This window comes from Leuciscus leuciscus (genome assembly GCF_965113295.1).
Source record: "Leuciscus leuciscus genome assembly, chromosome: 1".
NCBI lineage: Eukaryota > Metazoa > Chordata > Actinopteri > Cypriniformes > Leuciscidae > Leuciscus > Leuciscus leuciscus.
The window spans coordinates 45,056,449-45,083,889 of record NC_138725.1 but is presented as its reverse complement, the minus strand read 5'-3'; the positions used below and the strand labels follow the sequence as shown (position 1 = coordinate 45,083,889).

The window sequence follows — 27,441 nt, the reverse complement described above, 5'->3', positions numbered from 1 at the left end:
GATCACTTCATGGGTTTTTACTGATCGGATAGCTATCTGATTTGTTAAAATGGTTCCATTTACACTAGGCCACATAAGTTTGTCTCCGAAAAACGAATATATTTATCCGATCTTCAATTCCCGCGCTATATGCAAATTTAACGGAGTTCACGTCAATGAAAGCAACGAATATGAGCTGCATTTTATTTATCATCAGCTAATTTCAAGACCAAAGGCCGCAATAGGAGAGAGAGCGGCATCAGCACTGGTAAGATCATTTTGTCTCACTACTTTTAATGAAGATGATTGTGTGCTAAGACTTACTTTGTTTTATTTGCTACAGTTTGCGCGTTGGCTTGCTGAAGAGATACTCAGCTACTCATCTGCGGCAATGCGTGCTGCAGTAGCGCTGTCATATCTGGCTATAACATGTCATATATCCTATAACACGCTCTCACACGTTTATTTAATTTTTTTCCATTTATGGAGGAGTAAAGTTTACATATGTGGTTTCAACAACCAGATGCATTTACACCTGTCCAGTTTGGTTTGTAATTGGCCTCAGACCCCCTCCTGAAGTGGTTTGAGTGATCGTGTTTAAATCTGTCTCGGAAGAGTTTCGGAGGGCATTTACACCTGGTCTTTTCATGATCGGAAGTGACCAGGTGTAAACAGACCCCAACATTCAAAACTGTATTTTTTTTATGATAATGAGGTTGCGAATGTCTGTATTTCAGATTTGGAAGCACTGAGGTCCTTTCAGAACCAGATCGCTGCCATCCAGAGAGATGCTGTGTGGTGGCTACACTCCGTGGTTCCCACCATCAGTAAAGTGGGAGCTAAAGACTATGTGCACTGGTATGGATAAGAGGACTAGTAGGACTAGTTTTGTTATTGTTATAGGCACAATATGTAAGTAATAAATAATTAAAACATCCTGCAAGTTTCATAGCTTAGAATATCCTTCTCATTATAAACAAAGCATTTATTTAATCAAGCTCCAAAAACGTTTTATTTATTAAATAAAACGTTTTTGGAGCTTGATTAAATAAATGCTTTGTTTATAATGAGAAGGACATTCTAAGCTATGAAACTTGCAGGATGTTTTAATGGTGCAAAGACCTTTTGTATGTCAAATTTGTCTTATATTCTCATGTCATGACTCATGACCCCTTTAAAATGTGAGTCAAGTTTTTTGCACCTAAAACATAATTTAAAGGAACCATATGTAAGAAATGTATTTCAATTAATCATAAAATGGCCCTGATATGTCACTAGACATTAAGAAATCATGTTCATTTCAAATACTTATATCACTGACAACAGTAGTCGGGCCAGGATATTGTCATTTAAAAGTGAAGTTGTAGCTCTCAACTGATGTTGATGTTGTCATGTTGTGTTTTGGCCTGATGCTCCACCCTCCACCTATCTACCAATCACGAAGTCAGTAGTGTTTCGGCATCTGGGTTGCCAGCTCTGCTCTAGTTACCACAGCTGCAGCTACAAACGTGTCGGATAAAAAAATGCCAGCCTATCTGGCAACCTCGAGTCAGGGGGGAGGGGGAGGGGAGGGGATACACCGCTCTACAGTAATTTGAAAGTGATTGCAGTACCAGTTTTGGCCACAATCTTACATACGGTTCCTTTAATATTTCATGACCATTTAACACCCTCATTCGAACCTTTAAATTAAACTGTCACTTGTAACGCTGCTTGTAAGACTTTGCAAACACCTTTGCCTACAGTAGATTGTTATTTTGCTGATTGTTTCATTGTGTTTCAACAGTCTTCACAAGGTGCTTTTCACAGAGCAGCCTGAGACCTATTACAAATGGGACAACTGGCCACCTGAGAGTGACAGAAAGTGAGATATCATCTCTGATTGAACATCGTACAGAAAGAGTGTTTTTTTGTTTGTTTTGTTTTAATAGATGCTAAAGCATTTCTCCTGTTTGTTAGTTTCTTTCTCCGGCTGTGCTCTGAGGTTCCTCTGCTGGAGGACACACTGATGCGCATCTTGGTGATCGGTCTCTCTCGTGATTTGCCCCTGGGCCCTGCTGACGCGATGGAGCTGGCCGATCACCTGGTGAAGAGAGCTGCAGGAGTTCAGTCTGATGGTAAGACAATGCTTCTGGTTAGAGGAATGTTGGTACAGTACACACATAGCGCAGACCTTTTTAGTAGTGATCTGGTCTGTTTTTAAAGCTGCCGAGATTGTTTGTCTTCCTACATCATCATCTGTAGACTTGGATGTGTTGCGAGTCGAAAGGATCCAGCTCATTGATGCTGTGCTGAACCTTTGCACCTACCATCACCCAGAGAACATCCAACTTCCTGCAGGGTACGACTTTTACCTTTCACCGAGTTTATTCCCTGCTGTTTTTTCACTTCTATTTTATTAGGCAGTGATTCATCAGCTTTATATTGCCAGATAATTATTGGGTGTCATGGATTATTTGCATTGAGGTTTAAGCTACACTGTGGTCTGTCGCGCCTAGAATCTGTTACTCTATTTGTGGGCTGTTTATTCATCTGAGAGGTGAAATACTTTATTAAATGTTCCATTTTAGGTATCAACCTCCTAATCTGGCCATATCAACTCTTTACTGGAAAGCCTGGCTCCTGCTGCTTGTGGTCGCAGCATTCAACCCACAGAAAATCGGTGAGGCCAGATATGATGCAATACTTGCATTTCATAATAACATCTCATTAGAACGCCATTACATCGCTGTCACTGACGGTTTCAGGTTTGGCAGCGTGGGATGGTTACCCCAGTCTGAAAATGCTCATGGAGATGGTTATGACAAAGTAAGTGTTCTGCATATTGTGTGGAAATGTGGTTTTATGGATATTTCAGCACTTGACTCTTTCTTTTGCTCTCTTCTCAGTAACTACTCCTACCCTCCGTGCACGGTGGCCGACGAGGAGACCAAAACAGAAATGATCAATCGAGAGCTGCAGATCTCTCAGAAGGAGCGGCAGGAGATCCTGGCCTTTGAGAGCCACCTGGCAGCCGCCTCCACCAAGCAGACCATAACAGAGAACAACAGCCTTCTGCTGTCCCAGCTCACCAGCCTGGACCCCAAGTATGACTTCCTGTTTGTCACTGCATTAATAATCCAGTGTGTTTTTAAAGAAACTGACCCTGTCTTTGGTTCACTTAGGGGACCCCCACGTAGGCCACCTCCTCTTGTCCTGGAGCAAGTGAAGACTCTGAACCAGTCTTTGCGCCTGGGCCATTTGCTCTGCCGCAGCCGCAACCCTGACTTCCTGCTCAATATCATCCAGAGACAAGTAAACACTTTCCTATGCTGTTCTTAAGAGCCATGTTTCAGGGACTCGCTAAATTTCATATTTCTCCCCGTCCAGGCCTCCTCTCAGTCTATGCCGTGGCTGGCTGATCTCGTCCAGTCTAGTGAAGGGTCGTTGGATGTCCTGCCCGTTCAGTGCCTGTGCGAATTCCTCCTCCACGATGCCGCTGATGACACATCTTCCATTGATGATGAGGAAGAAGGAGAGAGCAAAGAGCAGAGAGCGAAGAAAAGACAGGTAAAGCTCAGTCTCGATCTCACATGTCTGTTGTCTTCTCAAGGGGCCATATTTTATTTTCCTATACTTTTTCATAAAGTATGTCATACTTTTTTTTCCCCCTGAAGTCATCTTGTAATGTTGTCTTAAACCAAAGTTTAGTTTTACATGACCGTTATTCAAATCTCTACTGTAGGAAAATTGTTTGGGTGGGCAAAGATGCTGAATATATACACTACCATTAAAAAGTTTTTTTAAGAAATTTTTTTTTATCAGCAAGAATACGTTAAATTGATCAAAAGCTACAGTAAAGTCGTTTATAATCTTACAAAAGATTTCCATTTCAAATAAATGCTGTTCTTTGCATCAAAGAATCCTGAAAAAAAGGCATCTCGGATTCCACAAAATATTAAGCAGCAGTTTTTAACATTGTTAATAATAATAAAAAGCTTCTTTAGCAGCAAATCATCATATTAGAATGATTTCTGAAGGATCATGTGACACTGACGACTGGAGAAATGATGCTGAAAATTCAGCTTTGATCACATGAATAAATTACATTTTGAAATACAAAAAGAAAAGGTTTTTTATTTTTTATATATTTTTCACAATATTATCGTTTTCACTGTATTTTCCCCTCCTCATCTTTCCCATCAGAGGCAGCAGAAACAGAGGCAGCTTCTTGGGCGGCTGCAGGACCTTCTGCTGGGTCCTAAGGCTGACGAACAGACCACATGCGAGGTCTTGGACTACTTCCTGCGCCGTCTCAGTTCTTCTCAAGTGGCCTCTAGAGTGCTGGCCATGAAGGTGCGGACTTAATTAACCATCCACCAGTGCTTGGTTCATTTAGACGCTATAATAAGATTGTTGATTGTGATGTGTATCAGGGTTTGTCTCTGGTGCTGACGGAGGGAGGATTAAGAGATGGAGAGGAGAGGGATCAGCTCATGGAGGAGGACTCTGGAGATGCAGAGTTATTGCCAGGCTACCAGTGGCTCCTTCAGGACCTCCCCAAACTGCCTCTGTTTGACAGCGTGAGAGGCTTGACGGCCAGCGCCTTACAGCAGGTCAGTCTACCTACACAGTTACAACAATATCAATATTGGTAACTTGATCAGCTTAATCAATATCGGTAACTTGATGGGGCAGTCATGGCCTAGTGGTTAGGGAGTTGAACTGGTAACCCAAAGGTTGCTGGTTCGATTCCAGAGCCGGTGGGAAATGACTGAGGTGCCCTTGAGCAAGGCACCTAACCCCTAATCGCTCCCCGGGCGCCACACAAAGGCTGCCCGCTGCTCTGGGGGTGTGTATCCACGTTTGCAGTGTGTGTGTGTGTGTTAACTTGGATGGGTTAAATGCAGAGGTCAAATTCCAAGTATGGGTTACCATACTTGGCCGTCACTTTCACTTTCACTTTCACTTTATGTTTGTGTGGTTTTCCTGTTTTTGTCAGGCCATTCACATGGAGACCGATCCTCAAACCATCAGTGCATACCTGATTTACCTATCCCAACATGCACCAGTGGAGGAGCAGTCCCTCCACAATGACCTGGCCTTGGTTAGTCTAAACCTACAACATTTTATCTGTCTGAGAAAAGCTCTTGTCTAACCTGTTTCGTCTCTCCTCTTCTCAGGATGTAGCTCGCCTGATAGTGGAACGCTCCACTATAATGAACTGCCTGTTCTCCAAGCACTCCTGCAGACCTGAGTCTGACGCCGTTCTCTCCGCTCTGATCACCATCTTCTCTGCCTACATCCGTCGTATGAGGAAGACAAAAGAGGGAGAGGACCTCTACAGCTGGGTAAGAAACGATTAACTGAACTGGAAATTCAAATGACTGCTTTCTTGTTCACTTGATTAAAGACCAAATTTTAAACATCACAGTCAGAGTCTCAGGATCAAGTGTTCCTGCGATGGACCACAGGAGAGACAGCCACCATGCACATTCTGGTAGTCCATGCTATGGTCATCCTGCTCACGCTGGGACCTCCCAAAGGTGAGTGTCTCCTCTGTTGCAGTGTGTGGGGATTGATTCTGCCTGTACTTGGAGGACCAGCTACTGTGATTGTGTTTTTTAGGGGAAAGTGAGTTCTATATACTGCTGGATATCTGGTTTCCTGATAAAAAGCCCCTTCCTACTGCATTCCTGGTTGACACGTCTGAGGAGGCCCTTCTTTTGCCAGATTGGCTGAAATTACGAATGATCCGGTCTGAGGTCGCCCGATTGGTTGATGCAGGTATAGATATCTTGTATTTAGGAATACGGATTTCAAAATACCAAATTTGATACTAAGGAAATGCCAAGGTAGCATTTATTTGATTTAAAATACAGTAAAAACAATAATATTGTGAAATATTATTACAATGTGGATAATATATTGTGGTGTTATAATATTTTAATATATTTAAAAATGTAATTTATTCCTGTGCTGCAAAGCAGAATTTTCAGCATCATTACTCCAGTCTTCAGTGTCACACTGTCTTATATTTGCTGCTCAAGAAACATTTCTAATTATTATCAGTGTTGTGCTGCTTAATATTTTTGTGAATAGATTATTTGATGAATGGAAAGTAAAAAAAAATTTGAAAATTTGAAATAGAAATATTTTGCAACATTAAAAATGTCTTTACTGTCACTTTTGATCAAATTAATTAATCTTTGCTGAATAAAAGTATTAATTTCTGTCAAAGAAAATCTTATTGACCCCAAACTTTTGAACAGTTGTATAGCTTTATTTCTATAGCACTTTATATAATACAGATTTTCAAAGGAGCTTCACAGTAATAATCAGTAAAATAACATAATCAATGATGCAAACTTCATCAAATTTGAGACAAATTAAATTTCAGCTATGAGCAGCTCTAAAAAGACAATAGTATCATTATTCATCTCTATTCAGTTTAGTCTTGAGTTCATATAACTGTCATTGTTCAGCTCAGTTCAAGTTTTCTTCTCATCCAACAGTGTCAGTGCAGTCAAATCAATAATATTACTGAATATTAAGTATCTTTTAAACCCTGACGTCACACCCCGAAGGTTTGAATGGGTTTCTCTGTCATTTTCAGCCCTACAGGATCTGGAGCCCACGCAGCTGCTGTTGTTCGTCCAGTCGTTCGGGATCCCCGTCTCCAGCATGAGCAAACTGCTGCAGTATCTGGACCAGGCCGTGTCCCATGATCCCCAGACACTGGAGCAGAACATCATGGACAAGAGTGAGGATCTTTCATTTGGTGTACTCTGTTCTCCCAGCATTCAGTGTGTGTGAAATGATGCTAACATCATGGATGTCTTTTATCTGTTAGACTACATGGCTCATCTAGTAGAAGTCCAGCATGAGAGAGGAGCCACGGGAGGACACACGTTTCACAGTTTGCTCAGTGCTTCACTTCCTTCACGCAGAGGTCAGGATCGAATGCCTTACACCAAAGGTTAAGACAGCAGGGAATTATGGTGCTGTTTTTTTTCTTATTTGACTCCTTTGCTAATCTGATGTGTTACAGACAGCTCAGAGGGGAACAGGGCTAAGGTTACTGTTGAATCGCCCCATGGCTCTGTAAAGATGAGAGCAGTTAGTCAGGTGCCAGCGATCGGCCCAGAGGATGATCTCACTGGGATCCTACTACAGGTATGACACCTCACTTTGAAATACTTATGCTGCTTTTTAGAGTTTTTTTTTTTGCCAAGATTTAATTCTAAATATCAGTTTAGATCTTTATTACTTGACTTGACTGTGATGGTGACGATTCTCTTTCCCCGTCTAGCTCTTCCCTCTGAAGGTGGATCCTCGCTGGCCTCCGACTCCGGTCCGACCATTATCATTATCTCTGCAGCAGACCCTGGCCCAGGAGGTTCTGCGGGCACGGCAGGGTCACATCCAGCAGGGTGGCGCTGCCGGACGACTCCTACAAGCCTTAGCAGCCCTTCTAAACTCCGCCCACGCTGGAGCCCTGGTCATGGCAATGCACCACAGCCATACGATCTCCTGTCCTCTACTGCGCCAACTCCATCTTTACCAGGCACCTATCCTACTCATACCTGCATATTCAGTATCCTCACTGGTGCTTCCTTTTGCTTGCTCACTCTGTCTACTTCTCTTTTTCTCCTCTAGCGGTTGGTGTCTCAAGACGTTGGCTTCTCATCGCTGTTCTTCAACGCCGTTGTGCAGATGTTGACGTGGTTGGAGAACTCCGCGGTAGAGACGGGGCCACTCCACAGCCTGCTGAAATCTCTGGCAGCTCAGTACTCTCACAAACATCGCATCACAGATGGTGAGTCACTCCTATTCCTGAGTTTTAGGCTGTTGCAGGTCACATTTGCAAGCACATATTCAAACTGACAACTGAACTAGCTGAATCAGGTCAGAAAATACATTTGATAATGGTGTTGACTGTGTCCTGTGTTATCAGTTCGTACAGGATTTCTGCACTTGGCTGAATCACTGGCGTACAGGCGAGACTCTGAAGTGGCAGCGAGGGGCATTATTGCCTCTCTGAGAGCTGGCGAAAAATGCAACGCTGAACCTGAACTCATACGAAAAGGTATTTAAGCTGTTCACAGCCTTCCAGTTCTCACTTAAAGGGTCATATCACAATTAATCAAATTTTGTGTGATCTTTTAAAATCAGAGAGTTCATTGTACTGTGAAAACGTACTAAAATGTTTAGAAATCACAGCTTCCTCCCGAATCCAAGAAGTACATTTATTGAAACTAAGCTGCCAAAACTACTCTTTCCAAACTGAATACATGAACATATGACTTTCCACATTTACAAAGAGTTTTTGGTGTTTAGAGGAAGTAGATTAGATGTTATTATTTTTTAAACATCTGAAGAACTGAAGTCTAAATGAGGGAGGGTTCAGATGCTGACCTCAGTGGACTGAACAAAAGAAATGAATGGAGAAGATTCCACGTTGAGCAAGGCAAAGCCTCAGAGCCACACCTATCTATTATATCATCGCCACAGACCAATGGTAGTTCGAAGGTGTTTACCACCCTAGAATTCTCCCGAAACGAACATCAAACTAACTTTGTTTTATCCTGTTTTTGTTCCAAATGACATTGCACCAGTTTGTTTTTCAATTTCACTTGAAGTATACCGGGGCCTTTAAGTATTTACACAACGTTTATTATAAATAAGTTCTTATAACATATAAATAAAACATATGCGTCAACTGCCTAGTTTCATTGCAGCGTGACTTACTGCCTCTTGCGAGAGGTGTGAAACAGGCCTAAGAGTTAGAGAGGGTGTGTAAAATGGTCTTAAGAAACTAAATGTTTGTGGCCCGGAAAAACTTTCCAAACATAAGTGGAGATCAGGGGGGAAAAATATGATATAATCCCTTGAATGTTTTGTACGGCCTACATTACACAGCACTTATCTCTGTATGATGTTATTAACTTTCATTATAGCTCCTCTGGGAACTACGTAGTGTACTCTTATAGCAATGCTTTGGAAAATATTTTTGAACTGGTTTGTGGCAAACGTAAGGCTAACAGGCGAGGGCCGAAGGGTAAGTCAGCTCTACAGAGGCAGTGAAGTTTCTGTGTGTTGGTGTTGGAGTGGTTGCCAGCATTAGTCAGTCTCTCCGGAGGGCAGCGTTTGACTCATGCACCAGCATCATCACTCACGCTGTCCTTAATGTTTCTCTTTATGATTTTAACAGTCTGCTCTGAAACCTCACCAAAACAAAAACAACCTCACACAGGGCCACACATCCACTCCAGGGCTTGTTTACGTCCCGACGGCTCCAAAGGCCAGGGTGTACTTTTCAAATACTTCCTCATGAAAGTTAGTGTGGTGAGGCTGGAGTTCTAGAGACGCAGGGTTACTTAGAAGCAAAGCGTGTGGTAGTTCTCATTTTTGCGATGTGGGATTGGCTGCGATGGGTTGTTTTTCATGTGTGTTTCACAAGAGTGCCGGTATTATAAAACAAAAACCTTGTGTGCCTTAGTGTTGCAGGGCCTCATGGAGGTGAAGTCTCCATATCTAGAGGAGCTGTTATCCCTGCTTATGACCATCGGTACGGAGAATGGGACCCCAGGAAACACAGCGGGTCCCGTTGCCATGGTGATCTCTCTGCTGCTACAGGAAACAGAGGAACGAGGGGTGAAAATTGAGGTGGATTCCAAAATGTAAGCGCACCATGAGTCACTCTACGCTGCCTCATCACAGATTTCCTTCCTTGTATGCTGGGGATACTGTTTCTAGGTGGGGAAGGAACACATAGTAAAATTGGGTTAACATTTTTATATATCCCTGTCGAACAGCCAAAGTTACCATAGTAAGTCACAGTGAGACCAAATCTGCATCATACGCAGTGTGACTCTATGATGTAAACTAGTGTTTCACAACTTTTTTTGGCTTTTGTAAAGACTCAAGTACCCCTTCATCAACAGCAAACCAGAAATGTGTTCCTTTTTACCCATATTATACTGGAAAAATCACCATTATTATGATCACCTTTTTTTGAAAAAAGCCTTTTATGCTCAGCAAGGCTGAATTTATTTTATCAACAAAACTGTAAACACAGTAATATTGTGAAATATTATTGCAATTTAAAAGAGCTATTGCTATTTTCTATTTAAAAACATTTTAAAATCTCTATTCTATTCAAATAGGCTGCTTTGGTGCTCAATAATTATCAATTATTATTGATGCTCAAATATTAATGATGGTTTTTATTGTTATTATCAATTTTGAAAACTGTTTTTGCTACTTAATATTTTTGTGGAAGCAGTGACACATTCTTAAAGTTCAAAAGAACTGCATTTATGTGAAATTGAAATATATATATATAAAGCATAAATGTCCTTACTGGCACTTGATCAATTTAGTGCATCCTCGCTGAATAAAAGTATGATAAAAAAAAAAAAAAAGGTAAATCTTACTTAACCCAAACTTTTGACCGGTGGTGTATCAGGGTTGCCACAAAAATATAAAGCAGCACAACTGTTTTTAGCATTGATAATAATAAGAAATGTTTCTTTTTATCAAATAAATGCATTCTTTGTGAGCATAAGAGACTTCTTTACAAAACATAAAGAAAAGATCTTACCAGTCGCAAACTTTTAAGTGGTTGTACACATGCCAGTGGTTGCGAATCACTGACTTAATTAGTGTATTATTTATTTGCCGGAAACACTGTGTATTTTCTGGGTTGATGACGGGTGTGTGTGTCCTCCCTGGCAGGACTGAGTCAAAGAAGCCTGGCTCGTGTTCAGGGCTGTTGGTGGACTGGCTGGAGTTGCTCGACCCAGAGGTGACCTCTGTGTGCTCGGATCTTCAGCAGAAGCTGCTTTTTGCTCAAAGCAAGGTAAAATAGTTTATCTCTCTAAACTGATCATGTGGGTGTTGATACAGATTTAAATATGTACATGTGAGGGTGCAAATGACACGTAAAACATGTAAACGTCTTCCTCCTTGTTAGAGAGAGAGAGAAAAATAAGCAACGTACAGCTAATATTCCAATTTTTTTCGTAAATATGAAATACAGGCTAGTTCAATTACATAAATGGTTTCAGTGTTTTATGGCACAAGTAGTTTATTCATTCACTCATAAGCAGTGTTGGGGTAACGCATTACAAGTAATGTACTTTATGTAATCAGATTACTTTTGATTAAAATAATGCATTTCTTTATAAATTTACATATTAATATTTAAGTTTGAGTACAATTGCACAGTACTTTTCGGTTTATTTAATTTGCTTAAACATGTTTAAAACTACTAAATAAAAACTCTTTTATAATGTAGTCATGTGCACTCATTTGTGCGCAGGAATAGACAAAAAGTACAAAAGTAACAACTCTTTCAACTTAAATATTCTATTAAATTATAATAATATATATAATAATATTCTAAATGTGTTTTTAAAAGAAAATGAAGGTGTATGTTATATTGTCTAAATTGTTGAATGCATTACTGCATTTAAAAGAAGGCCTGGAAGAGAGTGAGCCTTAGCCAGGTGAGAAAAAGTAACGCAAAAGTAACACAACACATTACTTTCATTGAAAAGTAACCAAGTAACGTAGTTATTCACATTTTTAGGGAGTAACGCAATATTGTAATGCATTACCTTTAAAAGTAAATTACCCCAACACTGCTCATAAGTACATTAATATAATCTATCTTGTCCTTTTTTCAAATATTGAGATATTTCGCTTTAAAACAAATGTTTTGTTTTGCTCATGGCTTAATGGAATGTGAAATGCATACAGAGAAAATGAATGGGAGAAATACTTCTGGATCCAAGCAAACTGAAACAGTGGACGGTTGCTGTTGCGATCTATTGCTGCTTTATATGAGATGAGTGTGACTTTCTCATTATCTGTCTCAGGTTAAAAGCAGCGGTGTGAGTGTGGCCCCCTCCTACAGGCCGTATCTGTTGGCCCTCCTTACACACCAGTCCAACTGGAGCACCTTACATCAGTGCATCAGCTCTCTGCTCAACAAACACAGAGAGCAGAGGTGAGCAGCTTTGTCAAACACGCTCCGCTCTTTTTGTTCTCGCACCTCCTGCATGTGTAACTGTGTTTCATCTGATCTCCAGACTGGACCCAACCTCAGCTCTGGACTTCCTGTGGGCCTGCAGTCACATTCCCCGCATCTGGCAGGGGCGAGATCAGAAAACTCCTCAGGTTTGATCACAGTTAATATTACATCGCAATTGTGAATATATTTACATATCAACACCTATTCAGCAGCTTGGCAAGACTGCTGTTTTTCACTTCACATGCAGTTAGTTTAGACAACCATAACAGGGATAGGTTTCCCACAGTCTTGAAACAGCTGGGAATGTAACTTACTTGGTGATGCTCGACTATATAATAAATTATTTAAACTGCTAGAAGTTTCTTTTGGGAATGCAATCTCTAGAAATAAGCATAAACGACTCATGTCATTGAAAAAAAAATTAAAGAAATGAATTGGTCAAAGGGTGTGGGAAACTTGCAGGTGTAATTTTTACATCTTTACATTCTTAAATGTACAGTAGCATCAACGCTTTTATTTTAAGGACCAGCAGGAGAGTAGACAATGGCCATGTCAAACTAAATTTACTGTGTTGGTGCAAGAATATAGAATATGCTCCCTTTAAGACTATTTATATTGTTAACCAGTCCAAAGCTCAATTTGTAGTGGTCCAAAGGTCTAAAACTGTATTGTTTGGCCACAGATTGTATATTTTGATCAGTTTATATTGGCTCTGAGTGTGTAAGATGGCGTTTTGTTTCTCTGCAGAAGCGCACCGAGCAGTTTGTGTTGAAGCTGTGTTCTGAGGAGCTCATAAGTCTGGTGGACCTCATCCTGTCTGAGTCAGAGCTGAGCTGTCGTGACTCAGCCACCTCTAAGAGCGCTCTGGACCAGGTCTCCTGCTCTCTTCTCCAGTCCCGCTTGCCCCTCCTGCACAGCTGTCTCCACTCAGACCTGGACAATGTAAAGAAAGTCTCAGAGTACCTCATCAGCTGTGTTAAGAAGTGGGGAGACAGGTACATCCGTCGAGTCTGTATTTGGAGTTGCGCAGGCTATTTGTGCTATATCCTGCATGGCCTGTAGAGGGCGCAACAGGATAATAAATATTTAAAGTACACTTTTGGGCAAATAAATGCATACTTCAAGAGCTCCTCAAGATATGTTTGATTATATCATCTGGATGCTCAAAATTGATCGGGTGAATACACGTTTTAAACAGCTAATTGCAACTAACACGTAAGGATAGTTCACCCTTACTCACCGTCAAGTTGTTCCAAACCTGTACGAGTGTCTTTCTACTGTTGAACACAAAAGAAGAGTTTTTGAAGAATGTTGGGAACCAGACAGTTGACGGTAGCCATTGACTTCCATATGGTTTTCTCTAGAATACCTTGTTCTCCTGATATTTCAGTGCTGTATTTTAGTCAAGGTAAGGCCATCTTCGATTTTCTTGTTCTTTTGTAATTTTAATTTGACATAATCCTGTATTTCAGTTAGACGCATTGGCACTTTAGAGAAATAGCCGCGAACGAAACACATGTAACTGTTTATAGCAACCTAATTTGCACGTAACTTAAGCCGTTGCTCCTAGCACTTTAGATTTGACACATTTTGCCGTTATTGACTTAATTGCCCGAACGAAACAGCTGTACTCACTCAAGCGGTGAGAGCATTATCTGTATATCTGTGTAATTTGCACGCTGCCGCGGAAGCGTCAGCGGAAGCACTCAGCTCTCGTGTTCAGCCTCCTCGTGTGAAGACCGACTCGGGTAAAGACCAGCGACTCTACCTGCGCGACTCCACCGAGCAAGGACACCAGAAAGGCCCTTAAGTATCTCCTCTTCCCTTCTTTTTCCCTCTACTTATCTTATTGTTCACCTTAATCAACATGTGCTTTCAATACATTCCTGTTATCTCTCGGCAACGTCCTTTCATCACGCGCAATAGACAGCGCAATACTGCCAATCTGCGTCCCATCCTCACATCCTCACACACTCCTCTCTCTCTTTCCGTGGGTCTATGGAATTGTCAGTCAGCAGTCAATAAAGCTGACTTCATTCCAGCCTTTGCATCTCATTCTACTCTTAGTATCTTGGGGCTGACTGAGACCTGGATTCGTCCAGAAGACTCAGCAACCCCTGCTGCTCTCTCTAGCAATTTCTCCTTCTCCCACTCCCCTCGCCAGTCTGGGAGAGGTGGGGGTACAGGGCTTCTCGTTTCTAACAATTGCAAATACTCCACGCTCTCTTCTCTATGCAACAACAACTCATTTGAATATCATGCTATTACACTTACAACTCCCATTAAAATCCATATTGTAGTCATTTATCGCCCCCCAGGTCAGCTGGGTAACTTTGTAGATGAGCTGGATGTGCTGCTGTCCACTTTCCCTGAGGACGGCACCCCACTTCTAGTCTTCGGTGACTTCAACATTCATCTCGAAAAGCCACATGCAACAGACTTCACCTCACTCCTAGCCTCTTTCGATCTCAAACGACTCATCACCACAGGTACTCACAAATCAGGCAACCAACTGGACCTGGTTTACACACGCAACTGCACCACAGAAAACATCCTGGTGACACCTCTCCACGTTTCAGATCATTTCCTCATTACTTTCAGTCTACAACTCTCTACCCCTGCACCACCACCCCCACCACCAGTCACTTTCAGACGAAACCTGCGCTCACTTTCCCCCTCCCATCTTTCCTCTGCCGTGTCATCCTCTCTTCCCCCACCCTCACAATTCTCATCTCTGGATGTGAATACCGCAACGGACACCTTATGCTCCACTCTAATCTCTTCTCTAGACATCATCTGCCCCCTCTCCTCCAGGCCAGCACGCTCTACTCCCTCTAACCCCTGGTTATCTGAGGTTCTTCGGGAACACCGGACCGAACTCAGGGCAGCGGAGAGGAAATGGCACAAATCAAAAGACGCATCTGACCTGAGTATGTATCAATTTCTCCTCTCCTCCTTTTCTGTTGATGTTCATGCTGCAAAATCTTCATACTTCCACAACAAGATCAACAGCTCCTCCAACACACGACTACTCTTCAAGACATTCAACTCTCTCCTCTGTCCACCTCCACCACCACCCGCCTCCTCCTTAACTGCTGACGATTTTGCGCACTTCTTCACCAAGAAAACAACAGCTATCAGCAGTCAATTCTCAGCTCCACACACACAGGAACCCAGATCGACCCCTTCCACAGCCAATATCCCTCTGTCCTCCTTTTCTTCGCTAACCGAGGAAGAAGTATCTACACTTCTCCTCTCCAGTCACCCTACCACCTGCCCGCTTGACCCCATCCCCTCACACCTTCTACAAGCCATCTCTCCCACACTTCTACCATCACTCACACACATCATCAACTCATCCCTCCATACTGGCACCTTCCCTACAGCATTCAAGCAGGCTCGGGTTACTCCACTGCTCAAAAAACCAACGCTAAACACATCATTTGTAGACAATTACAGACCTATCTCTCTCCTACCATTCATTGCGAAGACACTTGAAAGAGCTGTCTTCAATCAACTTACATCCTTCTTGTCTCTAAACAACCAGCTGGATGTCAACCAATCTGGCTTCAAGAAAGGACATTCAACTGAGACTGCATTACTGTCAGTCACAGAAGCCCTACGGATCGCAAAAGCTGCTTCCAAATCTTCAGTCCTCATTCTCCTGGATCTGTCTGCTGCCTTCGACACGGTGAATCATCAGATCCTTATGTCCACCCTCTCATCACTGGGCATCACAGGAACTTCACTCCACTGGTTTGAGTCCTATCTCACAGGTAGGTCCTTCAAGGTCGCATGGAGAGGTGAGGTATCCAGAGCACATCAGCTGACCACAGGGGTTCCCCAGGGTTCAGTTCTTGGTCCCCTCCTCTTCTCCATCTACACCACATCACTGGGACACATCATACAGGCACACGGTTTTTCCTACCACTGCTATGCTGATGACACGCAGCTCTTCCTCTCCTTTCAACCAGATGATCCCACAGTAGCTGCACGGGTCTCAAGCTGTCTGGCGGACATCTCCACATGGATGAAGGAACATCACCTGCAGCTCAACCTGGCAAAGACTGAGCTTCTCGTCCTCCCTGCCAATCCGTCTCTACAGCACGACTTCACCATCCAGCTAGAGTCATCATTAATCACCCCATCAAGATCGGTCAGAAATCTTGGAGTAACTTTTGATGACCAGCTGACCTTCACAGATCACATTTCAAAGACAGCTCGATCATGCAGGTTTGCACTGCACAACATCAGGAAAATCAGGCCTTTCCTAACTGAGCATGCAACACAACTCATCGTCCAGGCCCTGGTCATCTCTAGGCTTGACTACTGCAATGCTCTTCTGGCTGGACTTCCAGCATGTGCAACCAAAACCCTACAGATGATCCAGAATGCTGCAGCTCGTCTTGTCTTCAACGAGCCCAAGAGGGCCCACGTCACTCCTCTGTTCATCTCTCTGCACTGGCTACCTCTCGCTGCTCGCATCAAGTTCAAGGCACTGACGCTTGCTTACAGAACTATCACAGGCTCAGCTCCCTCCTACTTTCACTCACTCCTACGAGTCTACATCCCTACCAGACACCTACGATCGGTCAACGAGCGACGTCTCGTGGTTCCATCACAGAAAGCCACAAAATCACTTTCCAGAACATTCTCATTCACAGTTCCATGCTGGTGGAACGCTCTCCCCACCCTCATCCGGAATGCAGAATCCCTGACAACATTCAAAAGACAGCTGAAAACCAATCTCTTCCGTGAGCACTTAACCTTATAGAAAAAAAAAAAAAAAAAAAAAAAAGTTTTCCTTTCCCTTTGTAACATCACTTATCAGGCTTATGCTACTCTGAATAATACCTGAACTTCGTACTTTGAGCACTTCTTGCGTTGTTGTTGCTTTTGCCTCTTTATGATGACTCGCTGAATTTTGTCCTAATTTGTAAGTCGCTTTGGAGAAAGGCGTCTGCTAAATGACTAAATGTAAATGTAAATGTAAATGTAGTAGGAAAAAAATAATAGTATGGAAGTCAATGGGGTCCATCAACTGTCTGGTTACCAACATTCTTCAAAACATCTTCTTTTGAGTTCAACTGGAGAAAAAAACTCATATGGGTTTGGAACAACTTGAGGGTGAGTAAATGATGACAAAATAAAACATTTTGGGTGAACTATGCCTTTGATCGCTGTCCTAAACTAATGCGCTGCTGCATTGTGGCGCTCACACATACATACACAGCTTTGGAAAAAATAAGAGACCACTGCAAAATCAGCAGTTTCTCTGGATTTACTATTTATGTATTTGAGTAAAGTCAACATTTGTTCCAAATTTCAAGTACAAAACATTCTCATTTAGAGCATTTATTATCAGAAAATGACAACTGGTGAAAAACACATGTTTTCAGACCTCAAATAATGCAAAGAAAACAAGTTTATAAATTTTTTAATAACACAATACTAAAGTTTTATCTTCTGAAGAGTTCAAAATATCAATATTTGGTGGAATAACCCTGATTTCCAATCACAGCTTTCATGCGTCTTGGCATGCTCCCTATCAGTCTGTCACATGAAGCATTGTCCTTTGAGAAAAAAACAGTCCTTCTAATTGGGGAACATTGTCTGAGCAGAAGGAAGCAAACCATGCAAACTTCATATAGAAGGATCTGCTCGATTCCAGCCTTACTAAAGAACCCCCAGATCAAATTTCCAAGTGGGTGCAAGACACTGTGGGTTGTAAGCCTCTCTCCAGGTCTCTGTCTAACCATTAGAGGACCAGGTGTTGGGGAAAGCTGAAAACTAGACTCATCAGAGAAGATCAGAATCAAGCAGATCCATCGTTGTGAAGGACGCATGACTCAAGCCCCTTTATCCTGTAAGAAAACTTGCTGCCTTCTGCTCTGACAATGTTCCCAATGATCTATGAAAAAGTGGATGTAAAAGCCCCTCCCAAAACAGCAAGGACAACAGTGCTAGACAGAGGTCAGGGTTTGTACCATGTTACCAAACACTCGGCCACACTCACCACCATCGCAAAGCACTGAACTTCTTCTTTAAAAACCCCATTAAAGAGGCTGATAGATGTGTGTGATACCGTGCCGTTGCTTTACTTACAGCAGAAATGCGCTACATCAGGCACAAAAGCGGGAAGAGCTGTAATTAGTTCTTGTGGTGTGAAATGAGAGGCAGCTGAAGTCGTTCAGCGCTGTGATCTTCGAGAGAGCTCAGTGTAGTATAATGAATGCGTGAGGATTAAGGCTCCAGCTCTTCCTTTGGCTTCTGTTGTGAGTCGCAGCTCAGACTGGGGCTGTCAGAGAGATCAGACCGGGGCTCTTTGTGGTGGCAGCCCCCCTTCCTTTCATGAATTTGCCTTTGGTTATTAAACCCCCTTAATGAGGGGGAGAAAACTTTGGACAAGGTCGGACAAAAAATTACCCCCAGAAATACGATATTTTTAAGTCTAGCTAAGCTGTCTTATGGTCGAGAATGGGCTCGAGTAATACTGGCATGTAAAGCGCGTGTTTGGTGGGATAAACGCTCATGTGTTTGTTTGGCATTCTCCGTATCTGTTGCTTGTGAGCACAACAGCGGATTAGCGGGCATAAACCACAATTAAGCAACAAAGTTGTCGGTAAGAAGGCCTTTGCTTGATTGGACAAGCAGTTATGAGTTTGTTCTTCTGTTGGTAATAAAGTCTGTTATTGGTACTGGCTGCTTTTTCTAGTTAGACCATGTTAATCTCTCTCGTTGACAAATACTTTTGGTTATTTTAAATTTATAATTATAATAATTGTTAAAATGGCCCAATATTCTCAACATTATTTAATATAATTTGTATTTATTTAATTACATCAATACAATTATTATTAATACACTTTAATTATTATATCATCAATATGAGTATGCATGAAGCAATTCTGTATGGTTGACATGAAATACTTTTGGAAAGCTGTCCTGCTGTGTGACATGCTTTTCTCTGTATTATAAACAGTATTTTGTGAATTTAGTTAAGAAATATAATAGTTGTTAAAAAGTCAAAACACTATTTAAAAAACATTTAGCTATTTGTTTTAAATAATTATAATAATTGTTAAAATGACCATAAATGTCATATAATTAATATTTATTAGACTTATGTATTCAATACATAGTTCTCAATAATAATTAGTATTAATATTCAATATAAAAAATATATAAAGTGAGTTTTGTCATAATTCATTTAGAGAGTTTTCCTGCTGTGTGGCATGCTATTCTCCATCTAAAAATATTTTCAATTGTATTTTGCTTATTTATTAATAATTATAATAGATGTTAAAGTCAAAAATGAATATTATTATTATATTAATATTTGAATAATATTCAAATAATATATCCATTCTAATTGTTATTGCTTAATTAATAGTGTTTTTTAAATTATTTAAATTATAATTCATCTCTAATAGTATAGTTTTATGCATTAAAAAAGTATGTCTTCATATTGAGATTTAAAAATCCACAAGACCATTTAAAGGGAACTTGTGAAGGCAGAAGTGATCAAAAATGGTGAAAAACTCAAAAGAAATAGAAGCCAGTCACAGGACCTTACACATTCATGTATATTTTAACCTATACTCTTGATGTTGCTAAAAAAACAACAACCTGGAACCATCTGCTTTTTTTGCTTCTTATTTATTGTTTTCAAATTTGTGATATTTCCAGTATAATGAGTAAGAGGTGTCAGACGCTGCTGCTGCAGATCTACCTGCACTTCCCAGAGGTCATCCAACACATCCGCCTACCAGAGGCCACCCTGAGTGCTGAGGGGGCAGCAGATGGCAGCACCTGCAAGGTAACCGCCTCATGCCATGAGTTTCCTGTTAACAGCTGCTGAAAGACTAATACTAGTACTAATATCGTTTATTTTCTGTGTTTATATGTGCACCTTCAGCTGGATGTTCTCGTGCATCGTCTCATCACTCTGCTAGCTGACACGGGAGACTCCAAATCAGCTGAGAACCGTGTGTCTGATGCCAATCTGGCCTGCAGGAAACTGGCCGTATCTCACCCGGTGCTGCTTCTCAGGTTTAAACATTTTAAAAGTATTATATAATTGATACATATTATTTTCCCTGCTCGCACTGCCTTGGTCATGTAGAAAAGTAATTTCTGAAATGGAGAAAATTATTACATTTTGATGAAAAATTCCATTGATAGCTATTTTAATTAACACTTTGAAGGCCCAAAAAGGTAGGAAAGACATAGTTAAAATAGTCCATGTGACTACAGTGGTTCAACCTTAGCGACGAGAATACTTTTTGTGCGCCCCCCCCCAAAAAAAATCTGCATGCGCGTGGTGATGACACAGGAGCTGCCGTTCTGACATATGACCTACAAGCAGAGGAAGACACACGCAAGGTCGCACATGCGTCGTGGTGCTCTCGTGAACGCGCGTCGGACAGTTAAATAAAAATGGTGACGTTTATTAAGAAAGTAATTAGGGTTTACATACTAGAGCTGTTTGTGTTTTTCAGACATCTGTCCATGATCGCTGCACTCCTGCATGGGCGCATCCATCTGAACCTGCATGAGATCAGACAGCAGACCCATCTGACCTTCTTTAGTGATGTTCTGGCTGTCCTGGAGCTGTTGCAGCCGCTGGTTTTCCTCTCTGACCACCAGAGGGCACTGCAGGACTGTCTGCTGTCCTTTATCAAAGTACTGCAGGTATAAAGGCCTCTTCTTGTAATGTACTATGCTGCACCACAGTTATCACTTCTTCTATTTAACACGCCATTAAGTTAAATACTTGGTGACATTTAATTTTTGATAATGAAAATGTTCTTATCACTATAATTGCAATCTCAAACTTGCTTATCTGCTAAATTAATATTAGTTTGTCATAATGAAATAATTGTAAAGAATCTTGTGGGAATATTTTTTCAGCATTTTCATGTAACCTTCTTGCAGAACTTCAGAAGATCATCCCGTATGCCGATCATAAACAAATTTGTGCAGTTCATCCAAAAATACATAACCCATGATGCAGCATCCGCTGTGCCTTTCCTTCAGAAACACTCAGATGTGCTACAGTAAGAGCTTTTTTTTGGTTCACATCACTCTTTTCTGCATTATCAAATACTCACAGTTGGGTTTGGGCATTGTTTGCATTTTTATCTATTCTGATTATCATTCTGATGATCGATTCTGATTTTTAGGTCATAATTTGAAAAGGTCAATTATAAAATTGTGCTGTATAATAAAAAAGTGTTTTTTCAGAGGAACATTTGCACCAATAAAGGCCATTTCACACCACACAGACAAACACCAACAAATAAGTTGGCAGTTGGATTTAGAATTTTATGAAACATACGTTGACAGTGCCACAACAGACACCAACTAACACGGATTGAACATGGTCAGTCAGGTGAAAACAAACCCTGACCAACGCCATTGATCAGACAAAACCCAACAAACTTGTTTGTTGGTGTTTGTGCAGTGTGAATTGGCCTTATAACAAGTGTATTGTCCCCACTTTTTGGGGCCAGGGACCCCTTAAAGGGTAGAACATTTTCCCGGGACCCTGGGAAAATTATAACATCATTAAAACCTATTATTTGGTTTTAATGATGTAATAATTTTGGAAAATGTTCTAGCCTTTAAGGGGTCCTTGGCCCCAAAAAGTTTGAGAACCCCTGGCCTAAAAAACACTTGCGGAAGGAAATTTTGCTAATGGTTTTCACAAAAATACAACAGACTGAACAAAGTCTAGGAACAGAAATTGAAATCAGTGTAATCAAATGTAAAATAACACTGCATAGTTTTCTTTTTCATAAATGAAATATAGATGAATCCTTAATAAAGCTACAAAAGTTGTTCACCTGAACACGCTGATCAAGTTCTTCAGGATTACTAGAAAGCTACAGGCAGTTGAGTTTGATCAGGGTTGGAGCTAAACTCTACCGAAAAGTGGATCTCGAGGGCCAGAGTTGAGAATCCCTGACTCAAGACAAAACACACTGTGTTTACAAGGATATTTTGGAATAATTTAGTGTGTATTTGTCTGTTTAAGCTCAAGAAGATATTGAAAGAGAACTCAATTCAGTATTCACACTGTATATTCTGTGCGCCCGCTTTAAATGTGTGCTCACAGTAAACAGTGCGAATTTACTTTTTCTTTTTGTAACTTATTTGTCTTGAGTTTCCTTGTGTTTTTTTTTTCTCTCTCTCAGGGGACTATCCACTGAGAATCCAGACCTGGTGCAGCTCAAATCTTTGCTCGCTGGACTGACTCTGCCTGTGAAGTCTGGTTCCTCTGAGAGCGCTGCTGAGGACAGAGACGGTAGGGGCTCCAACACCTCACATCACAGGAGACAGAGTAAAATGTGAGATGATCTTCATGAAGCCTGCTTCTCACTCCTTGTATTTCAGCAGAGGATTCGTCGTCAGGCTCCCTCTCTTTGGTCAACATCTCAGCCTCCATGCCTCTGACTGCAGCCGACATGACTAAATGCCTGAAGAAGATCTCCAAAGGAGAAGCAATTGAGGGTGAGAGAAATAAAACTGTTTCCAGACTGCTTCCTGATATACTGTTCTTTAGCGGGCTGCCTTGAGGTAGATAGGTCCACAGTAAATCAGTGCACGTTCTTTATATTTTCAGAAAAATGTTGTGGCATATATTAAATAAAAAATTGTGTTTAAATAAAAAGAATTTGATTAAACGTAAATGTGTTAAAGTGTGCAGAGAGTACTACACTAATGTTGGAAGCTGAAAGACAGTGTTTTTCAGAATAAAAAGGTTATTAAAGGTAATTAAATAAATACAAAATATTAAAAAATATATACAAGGTTATGTCCAGGTACACTTGCACACAGTTTTTTAGGTAGCTTTCCAGGAAAGTTTCTTCAAGCGTCTTGGAGACGTTCCTGGCAGTTCTTCTGCAAGTTTCTTCATGCAATCACAGATAGACTCGATGATGGTGAGATCAGATCTCTGTGTGGATCGTACCGGCTGGAGCATACACTCCTTGTGCATACAAAATCTCACTGGATTATTGCAATCAGTGGCAAACTGAATGTGACACACTACAGTAAAATGTATAAATAACTGGCTCAACAACTTTTTTGGAGGGTGAAAAATACTAGCGTTCCTAAGACTTTTGCACAGTACTGTGTGTATATATATATATATATATATTAGATTTAATGTATTAAATGACGTGCTGTTTTTCTTTTTTTCTTTTGTTCTAGATGTGTTTGACGGGTTGACTGAAGTGGATGAGAAGTCCAAAAGAAATCCAGAAATCATTCAGTATTTTGTTGTAAGTACATTGCACAATTGTGCTCAAAATTGCAAGATTTAACAAGTACAACCAACTTGTCATGTATTATCAGAATGATCTTCAGAGGTTGATGAGTTCCCCTGAGGAAGTGTGCCGCAACATGGCGTTCAGTCTGGCCCTGCGGTGCATCCAGAACATCCCCAGGTGAGATGCCTGCAGGGAAGTCTGTTACATCTATTAAATCGAAATGTCATGTGCAAATACACTCACCATTATCTTTGTTAACTCTAGTATGGCTGCTGAATTCCTGCCAACTTTCATGTACTGTCTGGGCAGCGGCAACTTTGATGTAGTGCAGACGGCCCTGAGGAACCTGCCTGAATACGTGCTGCTCTGTCAAGGTACACAAATAGACGATGACCTTATTCATTAAGAAATCACTATAATTATTTTTGTTGTTGTTGTAATGATTATACACGTTTTGCATTTGTTGAATGATTTTTGTAGGTTCAAAATGATTTAAGCTCTATTGGCAACATGCTGTTGATTACCTTGAATTTTTTTTTGACTCACCCCTCAGTTATTGACACATACGTTATTTAAAAACACTTACAGTGGAAGTCTTAAGGCACGTTCAAACCAAGAATGACAACTATAAAGTATAACTATAACTATAGTAGCGTCCACACCAACAGACGATATTGTTCTGTTTATCATAAGCACGCGCTTCAGTTTTGTCGTCTACCGCTGTAAATGCTCAAGCTCTTTAAAGCAGGAAGGATTCTGATTGGCTGTCAATATTTTTAACGCTCATCTGCTGAAAAAAAAAACCTCATTCTTAAAGTGATTCCAACGATATTGTTCCCCTGTGCAGTTATCGTCACAGTTTTGATGTGGACCCTGCCATTCTTTTATATTTAGAAGCATTTTTAAAACTATATCTTTATCATTATCATCCTTGATGTGAACGGGCCTGTATGGGTGTTTCGAATGGTTTTAAGCAGAAATGTGTAACCTGTATTTTGTTAAAGTGATTTTTCTGTGCACAAAGTATGTTATTTAGGTATACGTGTGTAAATCTGTGATAATGGACTGCATGCCATGGATGTTGTCAGTAGTGCTCAACTTTGATTTGAAGGAAATATCTCTGTTTTGTGTTTCCCAGAACATGCTGATATTCTCCTCCATAAGGCATTTTTAGTGGGCATCTACGGTCAGATTGACACCAGTTCCATGATAGCAGAATCCATGAAGGTCTTACGCATGGAGGCAACGACATAGATGTCACTTTAAACATGTTAGTACGCAGAGTTTCGCTTTGAGTCAGAAGTGTCATGCACTGTTGATCCTGTTCAGACATAGCATTCCACGTTCAAATTTCTTGAAATTCCTCAAATAATGAAAAGTCTTTTAGTAATATTCATGTCTGCTGGGAGTAAAGCCTGTCATAATTAGTTTTGTCTTCTGCTTTGAATAATAAAACAATGAGTTGTTGAAATGCTCCCAAAATTGTTTTTAGTTTTGTTTTACTTCGTTTCCCTCTCTCTTTCTCTTTTTTGAACACTTCAAGATTGGTGTCGTTTGTAAAATAACTCTTTCCATAGCAGAATAGGGGAAGGCTGTGATCTTTCTCCTTTGCATGATTGCAAATGAGTGAGTCTGTGCTTTTTGCCCCCTCCCCCCCCTTCCTTTCACATTTGATCCCTGACAGATCGTAGCTATGCTGTGAATGCTGTGATGGAAAGTCTATTTGCCATGAAAGTGCAAGTTGTTCTTGTCCAGTGTCACAGATTTCATCTATATGGAGACGAGAAGGGAGAACAGCGCGCCGGCATGCCGGTGAGAGCCGATCTCAGCCATGGCTAAATTAACCGTGGCGGTAATTGTTCAATCACACAGACCGAAGATCCCTGTCGGAAGAGTGCATGAGGGCAGGCTCTTCAGAGCCCGGGCTGAGAGTGAGCGTGCGGTGTCTGGTTACACTGGGGTCTGTGGAAGCGGGTTATCTGTGTTTTGTAGAGGGCGATCGATGGACATGCCCGCACTGGCGGCTGGAGGACTGACAGGCTCTCAGCGAGCGCGGCAAAGTCCGCCTGATGAAAGGTGCTTCTTCCTGTGTTCAGTTTCATGCTCTCTGCTCTGCTTTTAACATGTCATATAAGTGGAATTTGTGAATTTTCATCTCTTCTGTGTTTTTAACTCTGCCTGGTATTTTCCACAAATAGGGTACAGGAAGGTTCCCCCCTCCCACACCCACTTAAGAACAGTGTACATTTACAGCTAAATTAGTTACACGTGAGTTTAGCATGTACAGGAGGATTATTAGTATTAACAGACAAACATTTGCCTAACTTATATAGGCTTTCTGGGTCTTAAAATGGTCTTAAAGTCTTAATTCACTCCGGCCTTAAAAGGGTCTTAAATTAGAGCAGAAAGTCTTAAAAATGTATAAAGTCATGTCATTAAATGTTGCATACATTGCAAATAAAAAGTGTTTTCTGATACAAATATCTAAACATCTTTAAAACAATATGCATTTACTTGAGATTCAAATGTAAAAGTTTTGAAAAACTGAAAAAATTAAGTGAGTTTATGCTTAAAACAAGATCAAATATCTGTGAGTTCTGAAAACTCACAAAAAGATATTTGTTCTTGTTTTAATCATAAACTCACTTCAGTTTGGCCAATTTCTCAGACTTCATATTTTATGTCATTTTGTATCTCAAGTAAATGTATGATTTAAGAATCTTTAGATATTTGACAAAAATACTGAGGAAGAACATCACTTTTTTTGCAGTGCGATCAGAAGGTAAAGTTATTTCCATAATCTAGTGTTTAAGAGCAGTTTCAAGCTACTTTTTTGTAAACATAATTAAAAAATTACAGATATTTGTTCGAAGTCTTATTTTCAAGCTCTGAAATGTTGCTAATACAACTCGTTGACGTAGTTGCAAAGTGACTTATAGTTAGTAGAATGTAGAATGTCTAAAGTGGACAATCGAAATAAAGTGTTACCTATTATTGCGATTTAAAATAACTCTTAATATACTCATTATTCCAGTCTTCAGTGTCACATGATCCTTCAGAAATCATTCTAATATGCTGATTTAATGCTCAAGAAAATTTGTTTCTTATTATCAATGTTGAAAACAGCAGTTCTGCCAATTTGTGTGAAACATTTTGTGATACATTTTGTTCAGGATTATTTGATGAATAGAAAGTTCACAAGAACAGCATTTGTTGAAAATATAAATATTTCGTAACATTATCAGTCTTTACTCTCGCTTTTGACCAGTTTAATGCATACTTGATAAATAAAAGTATTCATTTATTTAAAAAAATCTTACTGACCTTTTTTATTTTTGAACAATAGTGTATAACAACCCTTAAATAATAATTACAGGAAATTTAATAGGGGTCTTACCCAAGTCTTACCCTAAAGGTCTCACTTTAAATTTGCATTGTAATAAACTTTTTTTTTTTTTAAGTTTAAAATGAAGTTAAATGAAATACATGTCCGCAAGTCAACAAAGTAGTTAACAAATTGACATAACCTTTCATTTAACAAATAAAAGCACAGATCACTTTTACCTGATGATTTTTATTTTTGATCAACCTTAAAACATTTTTAAGCGTATAAGCTTATCAATTGCAAACCATAATTTGATCTGAAACCATCTCATTCTACCGGGTAAAAGCTTATTTTAGGCATTTTTGTTTTGACTTTAGTTTTGTTCTTTTCAAATTGCAAACCTTATTGAAAACAAATAGAAACAAGGTTGACAGTCAACATTTAATAAAGGATAAACACCACCTTTCATTGACTTGAAAAAAATGTTGGCCCTATTTTTTACTCTAATCATACAAACCCTTTGATTTGTTGTGCCAAAGAAAATTGCTGCCATTCATCTTAACCTTCACATTCTGTGATAAATTAGACAAGAAAAAAAGAAAAAAAAACCCTGCTGTCAGTTAATTGTCAGAACACTTGTTCAAATTTGTACTTTTTTGATTTGTGCGTAAAGGGTAGATGTCATAATTGTCTTTTCTGTGTTATGACTACTTAACGCTAATTTCCTTGGAGATGCTGTAGTCAATTTCCACCATCATTTGTCTTGTGTTGGATGTGCTTGATCAGTTTTAATTGCACCTGTAAGGTGTCACGTAGCCCAGGTTCCTTTCAGAAGTGCTGTT

At 40.4% G+C, this 27,441-nt stretch overlaps 1 protein-coding gene across 7 annotated transcripts in view; it reads left to right on the top strand.

Annotated features, from left to right (window-relative positions):
• ints1 (integrator complex subunit 1) overlaps positions 1 to 24,756 on the top strand; it is a 31,070-nt gene extending 6,314 nt beyond the window's left edge. For 2 of the 7 annotated variants that reach the window (XM_082188926.1, XM_082188927.1), the window contains exons 14-50: positions 197 to 247; positions 717 to 837; positions 1,766 to 1,843; positions 1,939 to 2,096; positions 2,185 to 2,320; positions 2,550 to 2,641; positions 2,727 to 2,787; positions 2,868 to 3,065; positions 3,144 to 3,273; positions 3,349 to 3,528; positions 4,165 to 4,314; positions 4,395 to 4,574; positions 4,961 to 5,065; positions 5,142 to 5,309; positions 5,393 to 5,504; positions 5,587 to 5,745; positions 6,575 to 6,721; positions 6,812 to 6,910; positions 7,010 to 7,134; positions 7,271 to 7,525; positions 7,618 to 7,777; positions 7,916 to 8,047; positions 9,461 to 9,641; positions 10,699 to 10,822; positions 11,844 to 11,974; positions 12,057 to 12,144; positions 12,746 to 12,993; positions 19,688 to 19,817; positions 19,917 to 20,050; positions 20,500 to 20,692; positions 20,936 to 21,057; positions 22,198 to 22,307; positions 22,397 to 22,513; positions 23,216 to 23,286; positions 23,360 to 23,451; positions 23,539 to 23,648; positions 24,413 to 24,756. In XM_082188926.1, the coding sequence (XP_082045052.1) occupies positions 197 to 247; positions 717 to 837; positions 1,766 to 1,843; positions 1,939 to 2,096; positions 2,185 to 2,320; positions 2,550 to 2,641; positions 2,727 to 2,787; positions 2,868 to 3,065; positions 3,144 to 3,273; positions 3,349 to 3,528; positions 4,165 to 4,314; positions 4,395 to 4,574; positions 4,961 to 5,065; positions 5,142 to 5,309; positions 5,393 to 5,504; positions 5,587 to 5,745; positions 6,575 to 6,721; positions 6,812 to 6,910; positions 7,010 to 7,134; positions 7,271 to 7,525; positions 7,618 to 7,777; positions 7,916 to 8,047; positions 9,461 to 9,641; positions 10,699 to 10,822; positions 11,844 to 11,974; positions 12,057 to 12,144; positions 12,746 to 12,993; positions 19,688 to 19,817; positions 19,917 to 20,050; positions 20,500 to 20,692; positions 20,936 to 21,057; positions 22,198 to 22,307; positions 22,397 to 22,513; positions 23,216 to 23,286; positions 23,360 to 23,451; positions 23,539 to 23,648; positions 24,413 to 24,528 (4,964 nt within the window). In that variant the 3' untranslated portion in view covers positions 24,529 to 24,756. The remainder of the gene's footprint in view (positions 1 to 196; positions 248 to 716; positions 838 to 1,765; positions 1,844 to 1,938; positions 2,097 to 2,184; positions 2,321 to 2,549; positions 2,642 to 2,726; positions 2,788 to 2,867; positions 3,066 to 3,143; positions 3,274 to 3,348; positions 3,529 to 4,164; positions 4,315 to 4,394; positions 4,575 to 4,960; positions 5,066 to 5,141; positions 5,310 to 5,392; positions 5,505 to 5,586; positions 5,746 to 6,574; positions 6,722 to 6,811; positions 6,911 to 7,009; positions 7,135 to 7,270; positions 7,526 to 7,617; positions 7,778 to 7,915; positions 8,048 to 9,460; positions 9,642 to 10,698; positions 10,823 to 11,843; positions 11,975 to 12,056; positions 12,145 to 12,745; positions 12,994 to 19,687; positions 19,818 to 19,916; positions 20,051 to 20,499; positions 20,693 to 20,935; positions 21,058 to 22,197; positions 22,308 to 22,396; positions 22,514 to 23,215; positions 23,287 to 23,359; positions 23,452 to 23,538; positions 23,649 to 24,412) is intronic. The other 5 variants (XM_082188929.1, XM_082188928.1, XM_082188931.1 and 2 more) reach the window with 5 other exon arrangements.
• Positions 24,757 to 27,441: the final 2,685 nt, after the last annotated feature.